The 26,537-nt window shown below is 29.4% G+C and overlaps 1 protein-coding gene across 1 annotated transcript in view; it reads left to right on the forward strand.

The window, feature by feature from the left end:
• The window catches only part of LOC142326534 (43 kDa receptor-associated protein of the synapse homolog), a 488,700-nt gene that overhangs the window by 392,839 nt on the left and 69,324 nt on the right, over positions 1 to 26,537 (forward strand). The window contains exon 3 of the mRNA XM_075369111.1: positions 25,553 to 25,736. Within this exon, the coding sequence (XP_075225226.1) occupies positions 25,553 to 25,736 (184 nt within the window). The remainder of the gene's footprint in view (positions 1 to 25,552; positions 25,737 to 26,537) is intronic.

Raw genomic sequence — 26,537 nt, forward strand, 5'->3', positions numbered from 1 at the left:
ACACGTTTGTATAAAAAAATGTCTTAAAATGGTGCGTTTGCGAGTTACGGCTAGCAAAAGATTTCGCTCGGAAGCCCGATGAAATCAGAACTTATTGAAATTTTTAAGACATTAATGAAGAGACAGAATTAGTGATTTCTTATGGTGTTTGATCTGAAAAATCAAATAAAATAAGTCCCAGAACCGTATCTGTAGTAGTTTTTTGAGAAATATGGGGTGAAAATCAACAAATTGGGGGAAAATAACCCCCAATTTGTTGGGAGTTATTTTTTATGTTTGACGTACAATAACTTTGTTTTGTGAGTAATAAACACATAAAACTTTTTTTAAAACTTATAGAGAATTTAATTCTGAATAAAATGGCGTAAGATAAGTTGAATAAAACAAAGAAAAGTTAAAAAATTTGAATTTTATTTAGAAATAGTGCATTACTATATTTTTCAGAAAAGTACTTATTTAATGTAAATAAAAACCAAATTCTTCTTTGGTGATGTGAAAAATTTGTAATAACAATATTTACTGTTAAAAACTGCTGTTAAATAATTTTAAAAAAAATGAAATTACATAACAATTGTAAAATAAGAATTACTTAGATACAGGTTTTTTGTTGACAGAAATATAATAAATTATTTGAAAAATTATTATTACAAACTTCGCAATAAAATAATACCTGATCAACAATGCGCAATACTGTATTAGTGTTTAAATAATTCTGTAAGGTACATTAAGTATATTGAGAGTACTGTAACTCTGCTATCGTTAGCGAAGGTTTTCTGTGAATTTTAATTTGGAGGTGATCGGTTTGCCACTGAAGTAACACCATACATATTTACAGCAGAGGAATTCGCCAATATGGTATTCATTTTGAGTGTGTAATGATAATGAAGTAATTTCAAAATCTTGAAACGTTGTACTTACTGGTGTTATAGGTCACAACCACTTTTAACTTTCAATTGTATACCTATTGTTTCGTCATCGAGCTTTATTAACACAGCTTTTGTTAACTTTCTATTTGGTCCCTTCGTAGTGAAGGCCGTTTAAACTTCTTTACAATTCCCATAGCACCGTTAACTACACCATCAGAAATCGATATATTATACCTTAACATAACTCTTGAACTCTTGTACATTGTGTAACAGGCTAACACAGTTATTGATATCTATCGGAATAAAATTCCCTGGGGGGGGGGGGGTTTCCCCATATGTTATAGCTTCTCTTGATTCATTTATAGCGTTAATAATATAAAATATTTGTTTTTGATATCGTATCATTCATACTACGATTATATTCATCAACTAATTTAATAATTTGGATTTTTCTTACAGCATTTTCATCCTCAAATCTCTCTGTTAAAGATACCCTCCTACTTTCGTAAAGCATTTCCAATTGGCCAGCTGTAACTTCGCCAAAACGCAAGTTATTTAATAAATCAATGAATTAAATGTTATTTCTTTGTCTCATGTTTATTTTTAGCTCACAAAATGAAAACTGATACCACAAATTTATTTCTGCTTCACCAAGGAGATTAAACAAAACACCAACGAACGGCCTTTGACTGGAAACAGCTGCATTATTTCACCAAAAAAGACATTAACTACGCCGAATAACTTTATTAATCAAGACACAGAAAATTATGAAATAATTATTTTTTTTAAAAAATGAAACCGATCTCAAAATCCGCTAAAAAGTAAGAAATAATTTCGTCCAAATATTTAATTAATTCTTTGACACTTTTTTGAATCGGCGCCAAAATAGACGATTAAACATATGTAGTACTTGAATGAACCTATAGATAACGTTTATAAAAGACGTAATAATTGCAAACGAAAAGCAATCAAATTACATAACTATGAATTCCACTAATGTAATATTGGTATTGGTTTTTATGAAGTATATGTTTATAGTATTATAGAAAAAATTTATATTATCTCTAGAAATTAATTTTTTTAGAAACAGATGCCGATTCAAAATAGTATCTATGGAATTTTTTAAGTATATGGATAAAATATTTCTTACGTTTTAGCCCATATTATCTCGATTCCATTTTTTACTTCCTTGTACGAAGTAAAGGAAGTATTATAATCGCGAAAAATTTCGGTTTTTAGATTTGAACGGAGATATCCATTTTGACCATCCCTGAATCCATTTTGACTAGTTTCGACGTGACGTATTTATCTCGCATAACTCAAAAACGATTAGCCGTAGGATGTTGAAATTTTGGATTAGGACTGTTGTAATATCTAGTTGTGCACCTCCCCTTTTGATTGCAATCGACTGAACCAAAAGTGTCCAAATACCGTATTTATTCGAGTACCCCCCGCCCCCGAATAAGCCCAGCACCTCGATTTTCCGGACCGAAAATCTAAAAAAAACCCTAATGTAACTATATTTATGTGATTGAATTTAGGTACTTCTAAGAAAACATTTACTTTATATAAATTATCCTGGCTAAAGGCTATGTTTCAAGTAAGCCCCGCATTCTTATTATTTATCTCCAATTTCAAGAAAAAAAGTGCGGGGCTACTCGAATAAATACGGTAATTCCAAAATTCCAAAGAATTTGGATTTTAGGCTTTTTCTTAACTGCAGTAATAAGCCCTCATTGAGAGCTTTTCAACGATAAGTGGTACTTAATTTCATTGGTTCCAAAGTTATAGCCAAATAAAATTTTAATTAATGAAATACTTGGATCTTCATTTCCTTTTCTTTTTTTAACTTTTTTTTTTAATTTAAATTTATCGATTTATTAAAAATTATTAATCTGTGATTGTAAAATAAATTTTTACGATAAATAATAATTCAATAATAACAATAAAAAAAATAATGAAAAAAATCAAAAGTTATTAATGAAATAAAATCTTATGTACTTTCCATTTAAAAAAAAAATGTGTATATGTAATTAATAGGAGTACAAGTCATGTGGTTTCCACATCAGAATTTTTTTAAAAATAATTATACTCGTATCTGTTGTTTGTATCTGTTATAAAAAATATTATACGAGGTAGCTTGATTGATCAAGGATATCAAACAGGACCCAAACGTTTTAGGTTTTTCTGAATAACGTAAAACGTGAATAATAACGTAAAATAACGTTATTAAAATCGTAAATAACGTGAATAATATTTATTCAAATATTTAATATTAAATATTTGAATATTTCATAATCAAATCATTAGTATTTTAAAACTTTATGGCGTATTCGAAATAAAAATTAGTCGAGGGTAAAGTTGTAAAGTAGGATATAAATAAATATATACATAACTTTCACTAAAGTTGACAATTTAAAAAAATTTGATCTGTGTTTTGTAACGCTACAGTCAAGGTGTGATTTAAAAATGAAAATGTATGATTTAATAATAATAATAATAATAATAATAATACACCTGTAAATATTCTTCATATTTCAGATTTACAGTTTCGCTTATAAATTTTAGAATTCTTTTTAAAACATTTTTACGTAATCTGGGTACCGTTTATTTATTTATGCTGCAACAGATTACTAAACAGTTCCCAATAATAGTTACTGATGAATGAAATGAATTTTCTACCGTTTATAAAATACTATGCCTGAACGGAATTCGAATCCAGAATCTACAGATGAAAGGCAGAGATACTACTACTCCGCCACGAAGATTGATTTTGTGTTAAAAAAAAAAGAATTCGTTTTAGTATTTTTTAAATACAAATTTAACTACCGTAATCTCAGGCAAATTATGCGAAAATTTCTTTTAACAAATCGTGATATTTACTGGAGTTCTAAAATTATTAATAAAGTTCGGAATTCAGTAAATCTGTTAGTTTTGCGAAAACATTTCAGAAGTACTGAAACACAGAATACTGTTAATTAAAGCATTGTACTAAAAAGTTTTAAATTTCTTGATGAGATTAACTAACTCTCATACGACTTTAACAAAAGTTTGTATATATTCTTGTTGGAAACACCGGGGGCAGATTTAATTAACTACAGCATTATAATGAAGTTTATATCACTAATAATCATTTTAATAATGATGACAAACAAATTTGACATAAAAAAAAATTAAAATATATGTTTTTATTATACCTTTTTCTTATTTAAATTTCAAATTTTTATAATCGGTGCTAAATTAGATTCAAAGAATTGCTTTCGTTTGGTGCTGTGTTTTTTTGTTTTTTTTTGTTTCTTTTGTTCTAGTTTCATATTATAATTTCAAAAATTATAAAAAAAATGAAAAAGTTTATAATTAGAGATTACTGAATAAAATAGTGTAAACTAAGTTTTCTTTTGAAATATTAAGTTTTAATTATTTTTAAAATTGCTTGTTAATAATGATAATATATTTATAGTAAACTTGTCTCCAAGTAATACCAGAGTTTTATGAAAAATAATAAATTTGTCAACTTAAGCTGAATCCCACCAGCTTTTAATATTTATCACCTTTTTACGAAGAATATATATTTTTTATTTATATATTTTTTATATTATGTAATGTAAGTATTTTTTTTTCTTTCGATGAAGTTATTCCGTTACTACAGCTCTATTTTAAATTACTCTACTGTAAAAGGTTTTTTTTTAAAAAGAAGTGTGTGTATTCCTGCAAAAAGTATTACTATACCACTATAATTCTCAAGAGCATACTTTTCATCTTCATAGGTTCTTACACTTCTTTTATTTTTGCTTTTTCCTCTTCCTTTTTACCCCTTACAAGTTAATAACTTTTCTTTCTATTAGAACACTGTATGTTGCTTAGGGATACTTGAAATATAATTTCTATTTTAAAATTTGTTTTACCAACTCTTATACAATACCGCATATTAATTTTTTTTTTAATTTATCTCTTTTTACAAATTTTTCAATGTAATATAAAAGGTTCTGCATAAAAGGTTTTATTTTTAAAAATTGATAATCATCCAAATTTTTGATTATTCAGGTCAGTTAATTACACTTTTTTTGAGATTTTATTCAATTCTTATGACATATCTCAATTAACGTTAATTACTTTATTATGATAACTATTATTTATAAACAACACAACCCGCGATCCAAAGAGTTAATTTTAAAAAATTATGTAATTTTTTTAATAGTTTCAAAATATTACAATTTCTTTTTTTCTTTCTTTTTTATGCTTTTATTTAGTCGCATCAACAATTACAGTCGTTGGCAACTACAATTTCTTGTTTTAAACTTATATATAAATATTTTATTAGATATTTAGAGATCAAATTAAAAAAATGTAAGAGTGTTACTTTAGGGATAAAAAAAGGGAATTGTTCCTTCCCATATTCCTGGAAAGATCAAGAGAAGTATTTTAAACGTGATGAAGGTAGTATCGCAAAATACAAACAAAAAATAAAATAAAATTGTTAAAGTTGTTATTAATAAATAATTGTATGAGATAATATCGAAAAGAAAGTAGTTGAGGACAAACAAAATAAATTACAATTTTTAATATGTTAATTCAAATTTTTTGAATATATGTTATTTCTACATGAGAATACATAAACTAATTTTGATTTTTCTAAAACAATCGTTTAGTTTTTAAATGATATCAAAAAAGAAATTTTAAATACAACTCATACATACGTATATATATATATATATATTTTTTTTTTTTTGTCTTCAGTCATTTGACTGTTTTGATGCAGCTCTCCAAGATTCCCTATCTAGTGCTAGTCGTTTCATTTCAGTATACCCTCTACATCCTACATCCCTAACAATTTGTTTTACATATTCCAAACGTGGCCTGCCTTCACAATTTTTTCCTTCTACCTGTCCTTCCAATATTAAAGCGACTATTCCAGGATGCCTTAGTATGTTGCCTATAAGTCTGTCTCTTCTTTTAACTATATTTTTCCAAATGCTTCTTCCTTCATCTATTTGCCGCAATACCTCTTCATTTGTCACTTTATCCACCCATCTGATTTTTAACATTCTCCTATAGCACCACATTTCAAAAGCTTCTAACCTTTTCTTCTCAGATACTCCGATTATCCAAGTTTCACTTCCATATAAAGCGACACTCCAAACATATACTTTCAAAAATCTTTTCCTGACATTTAAATTAATTTTTGATGTAAACAAATTATATTTCTTACTGAAGGCTCGTTTCGCTTGTGCTATTCGGCATTTTATATCGCTCCTGCTTCGTCCATCTTTAGTAATTCTACTTCCCAAATAACAAAAAATATACATATATATATATATACTAGCTTCCCGTAGCAGCTTTGCCAACGCTATATGGTTACTTGCGTTTCCCATAATGGTCATTCTTTTATCTTATGTTTTTTAGTCAAATAACCGGAGGCAGATGCAGCCAGTCAGACATACAGTTACAGTGGCTGTGTTGGTTAAGCCACAGCGCCGTATAACTTAGCCTTTTTTTTCTTTTTTTCTGTTAAAAAGGTGGGGAGAATCCCTTTTACGGACGCCTAAGCAATGTTGGACTCGCTAACAGGTTCCGCAAGATATTAATATGCGTATGTAAGCCTGCGCACTACCGACTAAACCGCCACCCCTGGCTATCACCCTTCCTGAAACCGCTAGCGAAGCATTCCTTCTGGAAAGAGGGTTACACGCCCACTCACACACTTATACGTCATAGTGCAATCGCAACATAATAGGAATATCGACAAAAGCACATCAGTCACAGCAAATATAATACATCATCACGCATCAAGATACAGAAAACAGATTATGAAATTACATACAAAGAAAAATGTTACATAACACATACATATACAAGAGAAGAAAAACTCAAGAAAACAAAACAAGTCCCACAACAATATAAAAACCATACAAAAAAAAATATCAAAACCAATACGGCAAAAACATAAAAATACGCCTAAAATGAGACATTCATTAATATTACACGAGTATAAACTTAGCCTAAAAAAAAAACCGAAAATGATTTTTAGTTATTTATCTGAAGAGTATTTTCAAGCCCAAATCTATTGAATATCTCGTTAGTCAGAAATGGGAAAATTTTAAATCATTGTTAAAAATTTTTTACCTTTCAAAAATTTTGAAAATCAAGAAATTGGTTTATTGACATGACGATTACGCTCACCAAAAATCAAATTGATTTCTTCATTTGTTACCGAGAAATTAAAAAAAATAAAAAATAACGTTTCAATAAAATTCAAAGATCCATTTTAACCCTTGAAACTCGGAATTTCAAGAAATCTAGAAATTGGTTTTTAGATATACATAATCAATCAGTTCAAACCCAGCTCATGCAGTGATAGACCACTACAATTCACAATTCATTAATCATATTCTATAAAGTTTAAGCTTCTACCAGAAAATTTCCGCTACTACATATATATATATATCTTTTTTATTTTTTTTTACGAAATTTTTCGAGATGAAATCTATCTAAACACTTTCTCAGTTATGTCAATGCCAAAAAATATGATAAACATTTGGTTGCGATTAATCGGGTAGGTTTTTTGTATATCCGAACAAAAAAAAAGCCGTCTTCCTCTTTACATAATAGTACACACAGATTACTTTATTTAATGTAAATTTAATTCTACTATTCTGTAATATTATACTCTCGATTGTTTCGAATTATTCAGTTCAAACTCTGTTCACAGTTCATTAAAGTTTTTGCTTTAACTGACAAATTCCACTACTACATATATTTTTTTTCGATATGAAATATAACCAAAAACCTTCTCATTTATGCCAAGAAACATGGGTAAAAATTTAGTAGCGATAGATGAGTAATTTTTTATTTATCCCGAACAAAAAAAAAACAACCCTCTTCCTCTTTATATAGTAGTATATATATATATATATATTTCAGTAGCCAACTGAAGAAGATTTTAACGGTAACAACAATTATTAATTTATTTGATATAAATTTATTATTATTATTTTTTTTTTTATTTAAGTATGAAATTACTAAAAATGAATGATTATTATTATTAAAGCTGTTTTCTCTTGAAAAATCATTTACTTAGTGTGGTTACGATTAATATTTTTTACGTTTCGAAATATTAATATCAGTATTTAATTATAATTATAATTTATTTACACGTATAAATATTTATACTTAGCGCTTTCGATAGCTAGCTATCATCATCAGGCATTTTGTTGAAGTTAACATATAAATTATATATATTACCGCGTGTTCGCGACAATATGTGTTCAGTTGGACAAGGATATTGAGGGATTAACAAACTTAAAAATTTCTTATAAATACAATTTTTATTTAAAAGCATATAAAATAATAATAATAATAATGACAACAGACTTGTGTAACATACAAAACAGTAATTCAAATAAAAAGACAAGATTTCTTTAATGACAGTTAAACTTTAAATACCAAAGTGCAGTTCAATTTACAAAACACTTTATAATTACTGTTAGAACCTAATGTTGCATTAACAACAAGATAACAATAGAAAAGTCTAAACTTCATACAGTTCAATTTTTGCAAGTATTATTACTTTTATGTTTAGAAAAGACCTACTGTATATTTTATGAGTGGAGTATTATCACTTTCACTACTGTTTACCAATAACTCACCGAACAACTTCTTGTATTCAACCACTGTCCACACTGGAATACTTGTGACGTACTCTTCACTCGTTGTTACCACATGCTTACTGATATCGCTGTTATCACGACTGTGCCGAACACGACCTCGCAGAACTACTGACTCACAGCTGGTCTCTTTTTTTCTTTTTCCTGTTTAGCCTCCGGTAATTACCTTTCAGATAATACTTCAGAGGATGAATGAGAATGATATGTATGAGTGTAAATGAAGTGTAGTCTTGTACAATCTCAGTTCAACCAGTCTAGAGATGTGTGGTTAATTGAAGCCCAACCACCAAAGAACACCGGTATCCACGATCTAGTATTCAAATCCGTGTAAAAATAACTGACTTTACTAGGACTTGAACGGTGGAACTCTTCTCCGCTGGTCCCTGGCACTATTTATACCTCCTGGTCCGCAGAACCATACCCGACCAGTCGTTATGATTGTTCAAATAACTTTCCTTGTGTGCGCCCTTACTTTTTTCTATAAGTTCTTAATCTGGTCCGGTAATCCTTCTGGTCGGTAAAGCTTCTGGAACTTTTGAATTTGCCATTATCTGTATTACAGAAAACAAATTATTAAACGGACCCGTTATTCTAAAAAAAGAATCCTTTTTAGTTCCGTCTAGATTCTTATGTATTTATTTTCTCTTTCTCTCTTCTAAATTAGAAGAAACCCGTTACCCTGGCCAGTTACACTGGTCCTGTTATACTATGTAACTTATATAATTAAGGATATATATGAAAAGGGGTTATTTTTTAATCAAGGTAAGCTTTCTTTTATATTCTGAGAAAATACGAAATATAAATATTAATTTTTTTACCACGATCATGCTTAAAATATTTTAATTGTCTTAACTGTATTTTCTTTTATCTTTGATAAAATAAATTCGCTGATGATGATATCAAGCCATCGAAAGAGCTAAGTATAAAATTATTCCAAGATATTCTGCGTTTTAGTGAAAATGGTTGTACATTAAAAAATATGATTTTTTTTAATATTATTAATACTTTCCGTAAATTAATTAAATATCAGAAAGAGAATGCAGAAAAATTACATATTTATTATTTATATTACATTACAATATTTTATATTTATTTAAATAATAGTTTAAATTTTTGGAGCTACAACAATTAAATACCTTAAAGTTTAGATGTTTTTGTTTTTTTTAAGATGTAATTTAAAAATTAATTTGCGGATTAGAATACTTCCTAGTATCTATTATTATAAAAGTTATTTTATTTAAAATAAAATCGACTTAAAATTTAAATATTAACTACAAGAAACTTGAATAGATAAATTAAATTAGTTCATGTTTTTGTAGTATAAACTTTTTCTAGAGAAAATACTAAAAAGAATTCAATTCAAGTTTATTAAGTACCTTAGCATGTTTTTTTTTTTTAAAGAAATAATTTAATTAGGAACTTAAAGCTGTATAAAGCTCTATATATATATATTACTCAGCTAATATCAAGATAGTTTATTTAAATAGAATAAAACTGTTAGCATAGCTCATGATCTACTTTCTGTAATTCAATGTATTACAATAATTTAATGTGCGTATGTACCACTTGTTATATATAACAAATATAATCCAAATATAATATAATCCACTTGTTTTATTTGCACTTTTACAGTTTCGTAAAATTAAGAGAACACAATGAGAATATTCTAAGATAATATTTCCACTTTATCATTTGTTATAGAAAGACACTTATCATGGGGAAATTACATTTCACTGAAGGAAATAATTAGTCAGAAGGAAAAAATAATAATCGTATAAGAAGTTATATACTGAATTTGATCGTATGTCTCGTACACTAAAGTAGTCGATTATCAGAGTATACATTAACAAATAAACCAAACGAACTATTCGACAAGGCGAAGTTCATATTCGTGGAGGAGGGCAGGACTGTTGTTTTGTTAGAGACAGATGGAGGTATACACAACAGTACAGTCTGAGCTTCGTCCTACTGAACAAAGTGACTTGTTTGTCAATCCGTTCCAAACAAGAAATGTTGTCCGTTTAAAATAGTTTACTGTATTTTATTTGTTTTTATTAGTAATAAACACGTCTACAAATTACGTAATGCTTATGACTAAACGCCTATTTTAAACTTTTAACCCATAATTCTCTGACTCACACGTCTCTTTTCGTCATATTATCATTACTTAAACCAAAAAAATTCATGTAAGAAATGTATACTTTATTTAATTGTATATACTCTTTTAATTACGATATATTTTCATCATGCTTTTTTAAAAGAACATCTTATTACAAAATAACAGGGCAAAAGAAAAAATTCATTATTCATACAAAAGTAGCCGTAATTAACCAGAAAAAAAACTGATGTTTTGTTACTAAACATTGAAATTAAAATGACATCAATTAATTCATTAATATAAATAAGTCCTAATAAATAATATAATATTATGTAACACTATCATGATTTGCGTCTGTGGCAATAATGTTTAAAACAGCAATCTAATCTCACGGCAAAAGTCGCAATTACTTTACTAGTACCACTGGAACGTGACTATGCACAGCAGTAGTTCGTAATCTCCCCGAATATGCATTTCGCTTTGTCAACTAGTACACAGTAATCTACATAATATATGTGATACAGATACGACTAGTGGCATTCCAAAATTCTCCAAATAGTCATATTATCAATACATGACTCAACCATCATTCTTTAACATATACTATTCAGGATAATGAGACAAACAGTATTGTTTTGACCGAAGCATTTATCCATACGCTCTTCAATAGCATTGACATTTGTATAATTTACATTTAACGTATCGAGTTACAATTCCAGTTTGATCGTTGAACGAAAGGAGGTTTGTTGGGCTTGGATATAAAATATAAATATTTGTGACAATACAGAAAATATTTATCATTACTATATTATCGTTTAAAAAGAAGGTGAAACAAGGACTAATGTGGCTACACCAAACTATAGTATTAAGACCAAAAATTGTAATTTTTATAATTTATTTTCCACCAGAAAAATATTATTTCCCTATGATAAGTTTTTTCCTATATCAAACGATCTATACTATTACCTTAAAAGTCAAAACTATAAAAAGCTAGACAATACCCCACACCGTCCCACGAAGAGACCACAATTTCATTTAGTCAGCATATGCGACTCCCTCCAAATGACTAGGGCTTTGGTAGGCGCACTCCTGCTAGCCCATAGGTGCTGGTACCGAAAGGACTTCAGCGGATGGACTGAAGGGCAATCACGCCGGGATAACTAGGCTCAAAAGCTTAATCTCTGACGGTCAGAACCAGTAAATAAATTACACCATGGTCCATACGGATAGGAACGCAACTTAACAAATCCGTCCATTAAAAAAAACGTAAAATTTATAACCGCCACTAAATAACCCATGAAACCCGCCCGATAATAGAAAGATACAGCAGCAAGAGACATTGTCCAGGCTCTGTGATCTGTAGGGAGAAATATTGAAACTCCCGCCATTCTTGCGTTCCGTTTAATGATGATTAAAAGACGACATTTAAACCATTGCAATCACAGTAAGACATTTTTTCCGAATGATAAGAGAAACAACTTTGAGACATTGTAGTTAATGATCGAAACCGACGTATTTTCGTTCGGTTATTATCCATAAATGGACAAAAATTTCCGAGAACACTTACTTATTGTTATCCATATCCACCGTGCGTTGAATATGATAAATCCTGCAACCACCTTCACTGAGATAACTGTTCAAACTGAACTCGCTCTTCCGCTGGCCTTAAAATCAATAGTGTGGAATTCGTCCTGTGTTACGTTTGAGCTCACCAGTGTTCGCTCTGATGAGCGACCAGGTCTCCATTGTAAATCTTTCAAATTTACCGCTGTAGCCACGGGTAATAAAATCCCCAACTTTAAATTCACCACTTCTTTGTTTGCCGCGGTTTTTCTTTTTACTTGGCTTACCGCTATACTTCTAAATGAGGTAGAGAGTTCCTTTCAGGAGAAAACTTTTTAATGAAATTTCGTCGCCGGATAATTTGAAGTAAATATTCTCTGTTTTCCGTACATTAATTTTTAGGCATTACCATTATTTATTGATGAGAGGAGAGCTTTATAATTTTTGGATGATGAAAAATGGACAGTAAATAATTAAATAAATAGTTTTATATGAACAGAACTTAAAGGAGTTCTTGGCTATTACTTGAGTTTTTTTTTGTCTTCAGTCATTTGACTGGTTTGATGCTCTCTGAAGCTCTCCAAGATTCCCTATCTAGTGCTAGTCGTTTCATTTCGGTATACCCCCTACATCCTACATCCCTAACAATTTGTTTTATATATTCCAAACGTTGCCTGCCTACACAATTTTTTCCTTCTACCTGTCCCTCCAATATTAAAGCGACTATTCCAGGATGCCTTAATATATGACCTATAAGTCTATATCTTCTTTTAGCTATATTTTTCCAAATGCTTCTTTCTTCATCTATTTGCCGCAACACCTCTTCATTTGTCACTTTATCCACCAATCTGATTTTTAACATTCTTCTATAGCACCACATTTCAAAAGCTTCTAATCTTTTCTTCTCAGGTATTCCGATCGTCCAAGTTTCACATCAATATAATGCGACGCTCCAAACATATACTTTGAAAAATCTTTTCCTGACATTTAAATTAATTTTTGATGTAAACAAATTATATTTCTGACTGAAGGCTCGTTTCGCCTGTGCTATTCGACATTTTATATCGCTCCTGCTTCGTCGATCTTTAGTAATTCTACTTCCCAAATAACAAAATTCTTCAACCTCCCTGATCTTTTCTCCTCCTATTTTCACATTCAGTGGTCCATCTTTGTTATTTCTACTACATTTCATTACTTTTGTTTTCTTCTTGTTTATTTTCATGCGGTAATTCTTGCGTAGGACTTCATCCATGCCGTACATTTCTTCTAAATCCTTTTTACTCTCAGCTAGAATTACTATATAATCAGTAAATCGTAGCATCTTTAACTTGAATTTACATATCAATTTACGTAACAATTCTTTTGGAATATAGAAAAAAAAATATTTACTGGAATCTAATCACACCTTTGTCTTTATATCGGTAGAAGAAGATATTTTCTAAAATTTGCGTATCGATATTTATCTTGCTGTTGTGGACTAAAATATCGACCAATAGTTTGGAAGGAGGTAAAGAAGCTATGTAGCATATTTAAAAATGTTTGAAGAGGATTTTATATTTTAAATGTATAAAAGAATACGTTTTTTAATTACAGAAATTTCTTTTTCGATGAGGAAGATAAAATTAAAATGATTATCTAGAATAATAAAAAAAATATATTTTTTAATAAAGTTTTATATTTTAAGTACAATAAAGTTTTATTTTATTAAAATGTTAATTTCACTCTGATTTAATCAACAGCAGTTAAATTTATTATTTAATTATATAAGAGTACAGATTTAGATTATTATGGTTAGTTATAATAAATTAGTAACGATTTAATCGGCATTAAATTGGATAAGTTAGAAAACATACATAGAATTCGGGCGTTAATTTAATGGTCCACTGATCTCTCCAACCATAATTCCCCTAACAACCTCGGTTTATCCTCTCCCCCACCGTTGTATTTTAGGTTTATAAATCGAAATCTTCATTATTATAAATTCTATAATCTGTTTATCTTTTTACTTTTATTAATAAAGAGAAATTATTTAATTACATATTATAAAATTTAAAAATATTATTCATTTTAAAGTGCAATCTACTTTTATCTGATTTTAATATTTTTAGATTAACGCAGTATTTTACGTAGTTGTAAAATGTTTGATAAAATTACTGAACTTTATTGGGAAAATTTTCCCGAAAAAAAAGGATTGTTAAAATCCCTTTTTTATTATTTTATTAATAAGTTATATATTATTAAATTAAAAAAATACCGTTAAAAGAAAACCTATTATTTATTTTAAAAAATAAGCTTTTAATGCAGTCAATATAATTTAGTTTAGTCTAAATTTCTGTTTATAAACTCATTAAAGCTAAATTAAATTAAAAATAACGATTAGTATAAAACTTTAATCCTCCATTGTAATCTCTATTATTGAAAAGAATGTATTTTATTACTGGAAGAAAGGCGACTGGTTGGACCTTTTAAGGGTTCAAGATTTAATACTACAATCCTGGTTAAAACCCTTACTCTTTTCCCTCACATTTTTACCCGATTTCTCCTCAAATTCTTTCTTACATAACCGTAACTTTCCCGCTTCCTTTTTGTTGTCACTCCTTATTTTCTCTCCTTATTCGACTCCTCTTATTATAGTCTACATCATATTTCAACTTTTACCTATTCTTCGCTACTTTATTTTTACTACTCTTAATCTTCGATTATTGTTTTTCTACTTTTCATTTTCTTCTTTTTGTGCTATTCCTTCTCTTTTATTTTCTTATACACCTTAAACTTCCTTCTGTTTATTTCATATTCTGCTTATGCGTCGTTACCTTCGTTCTTCTTTTTGTTACCTTTCTTAAATTTATATTTTTCTTTCTTTTTTCTGCATCTAATCACATCATTTTAACTATATTTTTTTGTAATTAAATCGTAGATTCTATTTTTTGCGTCAATAAATTGATTCTCATTTACGATAAACCGTTATTTAATTTAGTCTAACAAGATGTGATACAAATAACAGTAGTAGGTTTTCCTGTTAATCTAGACTTTTTGCTTTCTATTGGAGCTGCTCATTGCATTGTTAGTTTTATTATTATTAGTTTTGTTATTTTTTATTTTTATACACAAAGTTTTTTTTTTTTTTTTTATTAGTTGTATTTCTTCATTTTTGTATTATGGAGTATTTAATTTTTTTATTTACTATTTTAAATATTAATAATGTTTAGTTTAACCGTTAAAATGAAAAATCAATTTTTTAATTTTTTTACAATTTTTCCTGTGTTCATAAAGTATGACAACCCGTAATAAATAACTTCTCAAACGTAAAACTTAGAAAAATGGCATTTTTCACGTATTTCTACCTCAAAATGAACTACGTTTTGGTATGAGATCGCCACACTTCAATCACCCAGGAAGGAAGGAGGCAACTCAAACATTTCAATTGAAGGACAGAAGGGTTGAATCATTTTTGAAGCCAATGAAAACAACTTTTCTGACATATAAACACTGGGTTATGACAATCCTAACAAAAATGGGAGTTATATAAATTTTCTCACAGCTAGTTTCAAAAGTGATCAACAATACATCTTAAATATGGAAACACTAAAAAAATTTAGTTTACTACAAAATAGTTCTACGTCAAAACGATCTATTTTTCCATATAAACCATTACTTGAGTTTTCCTATAGGACACTTTTGAAGCTGGTTATGAAAAATATTAAATGTCATCATTTTGGTTAGTATTTTTGAAGGCCGATGTTTTTTATGTCAAAAGTTCTGTTTTTTAATATCCTTTAAAATTATATACACATTCTTTTCCTTTCCATTTAAAATTTTTGAGTTTTCCTCCTCCCACGAAGACTTTATAGGGTGCTTGGGGGTAGTTGTAGTGGTCTCAAACCGAAAAAATAGTTTTTTGATAAGTTAACTTTTCAACAAAAGATACTGTACTGCGTACATATATATATATATAAAAGTGTGTGTGTGTGTGTGTGTGTGTGTGTTACGTTTCACTTTGCGGTCGGGTGCTGCTACCTAGCGAGGGATAAAGTCTCCACGACAAGCTTGGTCAGGCGATCAGAATACGCCATGTCCTACGTCATAATGCCGCAGGGAGTTCTCATAATGAGGTAGCGACTTATTCTTTCGGCACTCGAATCTGATCAAATGCGGTCACGTCAAACTCTTAGTCCGGATGGACTCCATTCTTCATGTTATATATATATATATTTTTTTAAATTTTTATACGTCAAGTTATACGTTATGTTACAATTCATTTCATTAACTGTCAAGACGACAATTCATTATACCATTATTCAACAAGCAACAAGGCGTTGTCTTCATTCATCACCTATGAAAATACAGTCCAACCTCGCTCTAAAATCTATCGCAACGTGTTAACGGTCTTCAGGCGAGATCGTTCATAACAGTGTGTGTGTGTTTGTGTTCGCGCGTATGCGAGCGTGTATGTGTTACATATCCATATGTAACGTATAAAAATTGTATTTATTATCGTGATTTTTTTTTTTGTCTTCAGTCATTTGACTGGTTTGATGCAGCTCTCCAAGATTCCCTATCTAGTGCCAGTCGTTTCATTACAGTATACCCTCTACATCCTACATCCCTAACAATTTGTTTTACATATTCCAAACGTGGCTTGCCTACGCAGTTTTTCCCTTCTACCTGTCCTTCCAATATTAAAGCGACTATTCCAGGATGCCTTAGTATGTGGCCTATAAGTCTGTCTCTTCTTTTAACTATATTTTTCCAAATGCTTCTTTCTTCATCTATTTGTCGCAATACCTCTTCATTTGTCACTTTATCCACCCATCTGATTTTTAACATTCTCCTATAGCACCACATTTCAAAAGCTTCTAATCTTTTCTTCTCAAATACTCCGATCGTCCAAGTTTCACTTCCATATAAAGCGACACTCCAAACATCGTGATTTATGAAGTGAAAAATGTTGATTTTTTCAAAATTTGAACGTAGTAGTTATAATCTACTACAGTACGTTGTCATAAGGTTGAAGTTTATCAAATTAGTAAATTCATCAGATGTAATTTTTAAAGAATAAATGAATTTTTTATCGGTATTTTTTTTTTATGTATTAAAAACAAAAACAAAATAACTTCATTTTTTTTTAATTCCAAAATTATGTAGAAAGTATGAAATTACAGACATGATTTCTTTTTAATCACAAATTTTAACATAGTTTTAATAATAATAATAATAATAATAAAGTTATTTCCAGAATCAATGGTACAAGAGTAAGAGCACAATAAACCATCTAACTTGTAGCCAACGGTATATTAGGTGAGAATATTGCTACTGATATTCCCTACCGCCTTTAATCTATACAACTAGTGTTGGTAAAATATTCATTGCAGTTCAGTCGATGAATCAATTCGATTAAAAATTGTTTGCTTATCTGAATTGGATTTGAACTAGTAATTCTAAAAAGTTAGAAATGTTTGTTTAACCAATGAGAAAATTTTATACCCAACAAAAAATAGGAGCAGTGTAAAAAAATGCTCAACTTCACTTTGTGAGTTATTTATTAGCTTTTACTATCTCTAAATCCATTTCAAACAATTTCACAAGTGTTTGTGTGGTGCGTCTGCGCGTATTTGTAGAAGTATACACTAACTTTTTTTCCGTTTTTCAGTACATTTCCGCAAGTCTTTTGCTGACACTAGTGTAAATTATGTAGCTGAAAATAGAACTTAAAGATGAACAGCTTAAATCTTAAGAAACGAACTTTTACAAAAGTAATAAAAAGTTTTTTAAATAAAAACAAAACTGAATATTTTTACTTAATTTTTCATTTATTTCCTGTACTACTGAAAAATTCAGTATTTTATATACGTATATTTTTTTATTATATAAACAAAAAGTTAGTTTTAAAACGAAAGCAAATATTTATTCTGTCACATAAAATTACCTTACAAAGTTTTTGTTTATATTTTTTTTTAAATAAATTTAATAAAATGTTAACACAAAAAATTAAAATTAATTGTATTACAAGATGACATCATATTTGAGTTTTTTTAATATAAAGCTAAATTCTATTCAACAAACAGTCCAAAGATTATTTTTTATTGGTAAAATAACAATAAAACTAACAAAAACCCAGAATGATTTTTATGAATAAAACAAGAGATAAATATTAAAAATTAAAGAACATGACTCCCGAAAAAGACATTGCTGACAAACATTTCTCTTTTTGTTCTGGTTTGGTTCCATCATGATTTTGTATACTAGCAATTACCCCGTTTGAATTTTGAAAATCGGAAGATTAGCTGCGAAGATATAACATTTCTGAATAACCGTTATCTGTTAGACCGAGAGTGTACCTACATCTCTTTTTCTGTTTACCCTCAGGAACTACTGAAAGGTATTACTTCAGAGGATGATATGTATGAATGTAAATGAAGTGTAGTTTTGAACAGTCTCAGGTTGACCATTCCTGAGATATGTGGTTAATTGAAACCTAACCACCAAAGAGTACCGGTATCCACAAAAATGTACCTGATGTATGCAAAAGTAATCCTTCAACCTACTAATAAATACATCCAACCCCGTAGGGGGAAGACACCCACCTTATGACGTAATCGGTCGCCACACCACCCGTTCCAAGCCCTGAGGGGGGCTTTACCAGAGGTCGTCTTTAGATCCTCTAATTGATTACATCTCACAGTCAACAGCCAGGCCTCGGTCAGGATGCCACCGATGTAAATGCCTCGGCAGACATTTGCATCCTACTAACAAATACACCGTTAGAATTTTGAAAATCGGACGATTGTTTGCAGAAATATTATAAAGCACCCCATTGCATCTCCTAAAACAGCGCCCCATTGCACCCCCTGAAAATAGTTTATTACCAACTGATAGTAATGATTGATCTAACCTCGCACGTGGTGTGTGCATTACCTCATCAGTCTAGCCTCACACTCAATCCCCCATGGGAAGCCCATAATATTAAATAGAAATCTTTGTTAAACAGAATTTTTAAATTTATTTAATATTATTTTATTTAACGTAAATTTATTTCTATTGTTTTTGTAACATTAATCATTCAATTTATTCGAATCGTTCAGTTCAAACCCAGCTCACAAAGTGATAGAGGCTCACAGTTCACAGTTCATTAAGTTTGTGCTTACACCGATAAATCTCCAGTGCTACTTATATATTTATAAATATATATATTAAATATGTATTTATATATATATATATATACATTAGCCCATGACACTCCCGGTAACGTAAGGATTCCAACGTGGGTCCATACATCTAAATCGGTTCGGCCGTTGAGCTGCTACGGTAGAATAAACATACATACACACAAACATACACCCTAAATACATTGTACTCCTTTTTGGGCAGTCGTATAATAAAAACGAAAATGTACATTTTTTTTAATACAAAAATAATTATTGTAATTACATACAATCATAATTTTAAACTATTTCAAAGGACTATTAAAACAGATTCTGAAACTAAAATATGCTCAAATAAAGTTTATACAAAAATAAAGAACATGGTTACATGATCGAACATACTGCCCGTCAAAAAATCATATGATTTTTTCTTAAATGTTTATTAACAATAAATAACAACGGTAATAATAATTATAAAATAGTTTAATAAATTTTACTATCGTAATTCATTCATTCAGTATCATAGAAGATTTTAAAACAACTATTTTCAATACAAATAAATCGATACTGAAAATACTATCGATTTTCCAATTAGAATCGTAAATATGATTTATTTTTGGCCTTGTAGTTACAATTAAATATACATACATATTTATGTAGCCTATGACATTCCCCGTAAAGTAAGGATTCCAACGAGGGATCATACATTTAAATCGGTTCGGCCGTTGAACTGCTACGGTGGAACATATATGCATACATCCTAAAAATATTACACTTCTTTTTGGGCAGTCGTGTAATAATGTTCAATCGCTTAAGCAAAATTTTACTATTTTTAATTCTATAAGCGAGGTAAAAATGTTGTTATTTTGAAAAGAATAAAATAAATTAATTAAATCAGGCTGGTCATCATTTTAGGAAAAAAAAGATCATTCAAATTTATGTATTTAACCGTTTTACAATATGCAGCATCCAAAAAAGTCATGTTATTAATAAAAACATGGGATTCCGATTAATTATTTTATATTTCTAGACATTTTGAGGCATTCTGAGCCAAAAAATAAGTTGAAAAATTTTGTATGTATATATATGTGTTTATGCACGTGAGTAATAACGTGTATGTCTGTTGAGCATTATTTTGATTTGTATTTTAGCAGTAACTGAACCTACAATTATAAAATTTAATGAGCTAATTTTGTAAAAAATTTCTTTTTATCGCTAAAAAAAACCTGAGTATAGGCTACGTAATATTTTTTTTAAAAAAACGGGAAAATTATGCAATTCTGGCTACCGATGCCTTCCAATACAATCTGGTCAGGGAACAAGCAGACTAATATACAAAAAAAATTAACCAAAATTATGATAATATAATTTGTTTCATCCTTCAATGAAACGCAAAATAATTAATACAATTACGAGGAAAAGAATTTTAAATAAATGAAAATATGTTATAAGGCATTCTCTTGTACTGTTGTAGTAATAACAACACGCTTCATTATTACTAGTACTTTACCTAATAGTTGTATAAACTATTATTTCATCTTCTTTTTACTACTCTAAACGAATTTTGTTATTATAAAAATTTTTACTTCCTTGTGCAAAGTAAAGGAAGTAGTGTGATCGTGAAAAATTTCGGTTTTCATATTTCAACGGAAATATTAATTTTGATCACCTCTGAATCCATTTTGACTAGTTTCGGCGTGACGTCTCTACGTACGTATATATCCCACATCACTCAAAAACGATTAGCCGTAGGATGTTGAAATTTTGGATTTAGGACTGTTGTAACATCTAGTTGAGCACCTCCCTTCTTGATTACAATCGACTGGTCCAAAAGTGTCCAAAAAAGCCCGAAATCAAAAATAATTTGGATCTTGGACTTTATCTTAACTGCAGTAATAAGCCCTCATTCAGAAGGTTTTCAACGGTATATCATAAGTGGTTCTTATTTTCATTGGTTCCAGAGTTATAGCCCAAAAAAATTTTGATTAATGAAATATTTGGGTCTTACAAGGGAAGGCGCATCGGTTCGAATCAGACTTCATCTCCCAATTTTTTTCAGTTGAAATATATTGATTTATTAATAATTATTAACCTCTGATTGTAAAAAAAAAGTTTTACAATAATACAATAATATTAATAAATATGAAAAAGACAGAAGTTATTAGTGAAATAAAATTTTATGTTCTTTTAAAAATGAGTATATGTAATTCAATATGCGTTATTAAATGTGTATATATAATAGATTTGGTGAAACATTTGATTATGTAATATTAATTGAAAATTATAATTTAGAATCGTACTATTTTTGGATTTTTTAGTTTAATATCTGTTTAATCTTATTTAATTATCCTGGAATTTCCGTTTAAGTTTATCTACATTAAAGTTAGCCACAGAGTCTCTGAAAAATAGACTCTTACAAGAACAAAATATGCATTAGGCATACATGTCCGATCTTTAATAAATTGCAAAAATTTGTTATTCTTTAGTTCTTTACTCCTCTGATATTGTCGGAAAATATTCTTCCCAAGTCGGAGTTCATCATTTCGTTTATTTGTTTTTTGTCGCTAATCATTTAATCGCTCTTTGGTTTGATGTAATTTTTCTGATCACAATTTTTATACACGTTCTCTGCTTTCAGCAATTGTAAAACTGTCCATTTATTTAAGAATTGGAGAATTGTATCTCACTTTCAAATGAAATAAGTTTAAATGAAGTGCAGAAAAAATGTGTGTAATTTAATAGGCATACAAGAAAGTCAGTCATGTGGTGTCCACGTCAGATTTTTTTTTTCAAATGAAAATGACATTCATAATCAGCTAATCTGTTAATTTAACTTTTTACTTTTAAAATAAGTAATTTGTTTGATTGAGCGACAGGTTTAGTAACGTTTTTCATGTTTACCATTTTAGAGTTACCTGCAGTTTACAAAAATATTATAAAATGTATACAAGATTGTCAGATGCATCAGAAGACTATTAAACTATTTATTTAAGAAACTTTTTTTAAGATGTCATTTTTCTTTCATTTCAGTTCATTTCATTTCGATAAATAAATTATTTATTTTTATACAAAATTAGTTATAAAATTCAGGATAACCTACCAGTAAAACTATATTTTTTTTTTTAAATTATTATAACAGTGAAAGTAATAAGAAATCCTGAACTATTTATTTATAAAAACTTTTTTCTTTTATTTCTTTACTTTTATATATAAAAACAAAATTTATTAGATTTTAACAGGTCTAGAAATCTTTTGTTTCTTAGTTGTGACCCAAATACTAGTAAATTTCATCTGAAATCGAACGAAAGACAGACAAATCCAATCTTACTTTATTTACTGACTGTTGTGGATAGTAATCATTACTGTTCACATTCTACTATGTAATATCACTTGTACCCTTTTTTTTGTTTACTTGACAAGATAAGTCAACAAAGTTGAAGTATTTAATTTTAGTTTTTAGTTTATTTAATTAAATTATTACCTGTTGTGAGTGTAATTATATTTTTTTTATAATATAAAAATATTATAGTACGAGGCTTGACTGATGAATTTTGCACCCTAGCATGCTACACGGAGACAAAAGGTACTATCGAGTAGGGCGTGGCAGCACATGATAGGTAAAATCCCCATTTACAAACTGCGGTAATGCGTTGTAATCCGTTTACCGGCTGTTTTCAGTAGCAGTTCGAATGGAGTCGAGTACGGCCAATATGTCAACATGGTTAGAACAGAGCGAATTTTTAACAGCAGAAAAGGTGAATCCTACGAATATTTTCCATAATTTAAAAGCGGTTTTTGTTAGTAAAACTGTTGAGTAAACTGTGAATAAGTGGGCGTTGATATTTAGCGAATGTGAAGCTGGTAAAGCGACAATTGAGGACGTACCTCGCAGCGGACGACCAGTTTTTGTGATTGTAGAGAAACATAGAAAGGATATGGACGATTTACTTCAAAGTGACTGGCGAATCACCCAGCAACGCATCGCTTTTCAGTTAGGAATATCTAAAGAACGAATAGGCCACATTATCGAGCAATTGGGTTACTGTAAAATCTGCGCACGATAGATACGGCGCAAGCTGACGGACAGTTCATTGCAAGCTGAAGTCAGAGCTTATTTCGCATCCGCCATACTCGCCGGATTTGGCTCCGTGCAACTTCCACCTCTTCCCTCATCTCAAGAGTGATCTCAAAGATAATCATTACACCACCGACGATGAGGTGAAGAAATCTGTGGCCACTTTGATCTCAGAAAGACCACCAGAATTTTTCAGTGACTGAATACAGAAACTTGTCACACATTGGGAAAAGTGTAACAATGCAAACGTGGATTATATTGATAAATAAATACTGCATTTTTTAGTTAAGATATTGTACTTTTATTCATTTTTTATTTCATTCCAATATCTCTTTTCATTCCCATGCTTCGCACGTATGTCCAAAATTTATCAGTCGAACCTCGTACTTTAATTCTACAGACACTCTCCTCCTCAAGGCGTAGATTTTTTTTTTAGCATCTATTTGCACTACTGGTTATGATCTGTTTGTTTTCCTACATTTATTTCCAGTACAATTTGGCCTGAGAAACATGTAAACTAATATACAAAAAATTAACACAAATCGAGATAATATAATTTGTTTCATTTTTGAATGAAACGCAAAATTATTATTACTCTTATGAGGAGAAAGAATTTTGAATAGGTGAAAATATATTTTAAGATAATATAATTACAAACAAAAATCGTAGCTCGGTTATTGATAGCAGTAATTCGATTTACTCGTTTTCCTTTTAAACGTAAAATACAATTTAATGTTCTGAGACCACAAAATTTACTATTGTATGATTAATTATATTATCCTATCTCTGCATATAGTCCGAATTCTCATCACTAAAGCGCTATGTTATAACTATACCTAATTACATTAAAGGTGGTACCCAACGATTCTGAAATTGAAATAATAAAACTTTTTTTCAGATGTGTCATCTGGGATCGAAATAATAAAAATTTAATTTTTATTTTAGCAATACGAACAGTTAATTTTAACTTATTAAAATTTCATTGATTAACGTCTAACAATAAATAAAAGAACTTTCACAGTCCGCTTGGCGTGAGTGTTACTACAATAAATATCTTTTCCTCTTTGATACTGTTCGAAAAATGTATTATTTCAAAGTTTTAATTGAAAAAGTTTAAATTAAAACAAAGCCAGCAAAACGTTAGCTACTCTGGGCTACGCCCATTACAAACTCCTAAAATGAGAGAAATTAAATGAAACATTAAAGTATGTAAATATGCAAGTAAACAACTATTTTTTAAAAGTGTTCTACTTTGAGTAAAATGTTGAAATACGAGTTACCATATCTTCCAATTCCCTTGACCGAAGTAAGCAATGTTAAATAACACCAATGACCCGTATTCATTAGTCATAGTATAAAGATTTTATAAAAATCGGGTAATCTAGGCTGAAAATATCAAACAAAACGATAACTAATGAACAAAGTAAAAAAAAGTTAGATTTTTTATCCCCACCCCTGAATTAAATTGCCTAAGTAATAAACAAAGTAACGTACTAATGTAATGGAAACATCTGATTAGTACAAGAATGTATATTTCAGTCCAGAAAGAAACAAATAGAAAAAGATTTTTTGCCCCACACTATTATGAGGGTTTCAGAATGTATCTTTCTAACAGTGGTAAAAACTATGAAACAGTTATTAAATTATGTGAATACATTTACCTACCCTTTGGATAAAATTTTAAGATACGATACCATACGGATAATAACCTTCTTGAGCGATTGTGACCAAAATGAAATAGCATCATTGCTCCTTATACGAAGCAAAAATCTTACAAAATAGCATCTAAATCGGTCCATCCAGTTTGGACATATCAACCAAAACGACAGGTCAACATATATATACGTATTTCAAGAATATCTTTCCGGAATTTTTCAATACTAAAATTGTATTTTTGTTTTTTGTTAGGAGATAGTAAGGAACGTCAAGATCTACAAAAATTTTGACATACAAAATTTGAACCATAGTTTCGCTTATATAATATATTATGTAACTATACTGTAATTGTAGAAACTTTTTCCCGGTTCTACTATATAACTGTTAAAATAAAATGTTGAACTCTTAAAAGTTTCTTATTACAGAAATTAATGTATATTTTACATAAAAAATTACAGTTAATATTTTTTCTTTTTTCTTTTTAATAGGGGAGGAGTATCACACCAACTTTCAGCAACGGCGCTGCTTTCTTCCCCCGACGGATCGCGCCATCCTTTAGATCTTTATGAGTTTACAGAAGAAGACTTCACACCAAGAAGGGCTGGTCCTGGATTGTGGGAATGTCTTGTCGGATGTAGACATAAAATGGATGAACAACTTGCACGACGAAGGGTAAGCGTGTAAATAATATTTTTATTGAATTACCAACTTTTTTTGAATTACTCAATTTTTATTGATTTACCGTTTTTTTGTTTTTTTAATATATTTCAATTAATCAGTTCTTCGTAAATATTAAAGAGAATAGGAATTTAATACATTTCCATTTACCCATCATTATACATTTAACGTAACATTTTGGGAAATAATCAATATTTTTCTGTAGATTGCCCTCAGTTCTGCTAAAAAAATAATAAAAAATGCTAAATAAGTAAAAAACAAGAAAACTGGTTGTTGTTCGTTATCCATCTTAAAAAAACAAAATAAACATGGAATAACATAAGCTATCTTGTTTGACTTAAGACTAATATTTCATCATCTTTCCTTAAAAATCATTCATTAAATACACATAAATAATTATTAAATGTTACTATCATTAAATATTACAATAATTTTGTTTAATGCATTAATGATTCTAATCTCCTCCAGTTTATTGTGGTGACCCACACTTAGACTAACAGTGCTGAAATTTATTAAATGAAAATACAGAAATATTTTTAATAAGGTATCTATAGTAGATATCAGTGGATAAAAACGAAATAGAGTTGCACCAATTGTCTAGGTTGAAAAATATTGAGATGAGTTGCACGGATGATAGACTAGTGATCTGGGTCGTCAGGTAACCTGGAAGAAAACAGACCAACACTTGTTTTAAATCTCTATGTTAGAACCAAAGTCCGTTAGAGCAGTGATTAGTCAACCAGTGTGTCACGACACACTGGTGTGTTACTCAGTCCCATGGGGTGTCTCGAAATT

The sequence above is a fragment of the Lycorma delicatula genome, chromosome 6 (assembly GCF_047948215.1).
Source record: "Lycorma delicatula isolate Av1 chromosome 6, ASM4794821v1, whole genome shotgun sequence".
NCBI classification, from domain to species: Eukaryota; Metazoa; Arthropoda; class Insecta; order Hemiptera; family Fulgoridae; genus Lycorma; species Lycorma delicatula.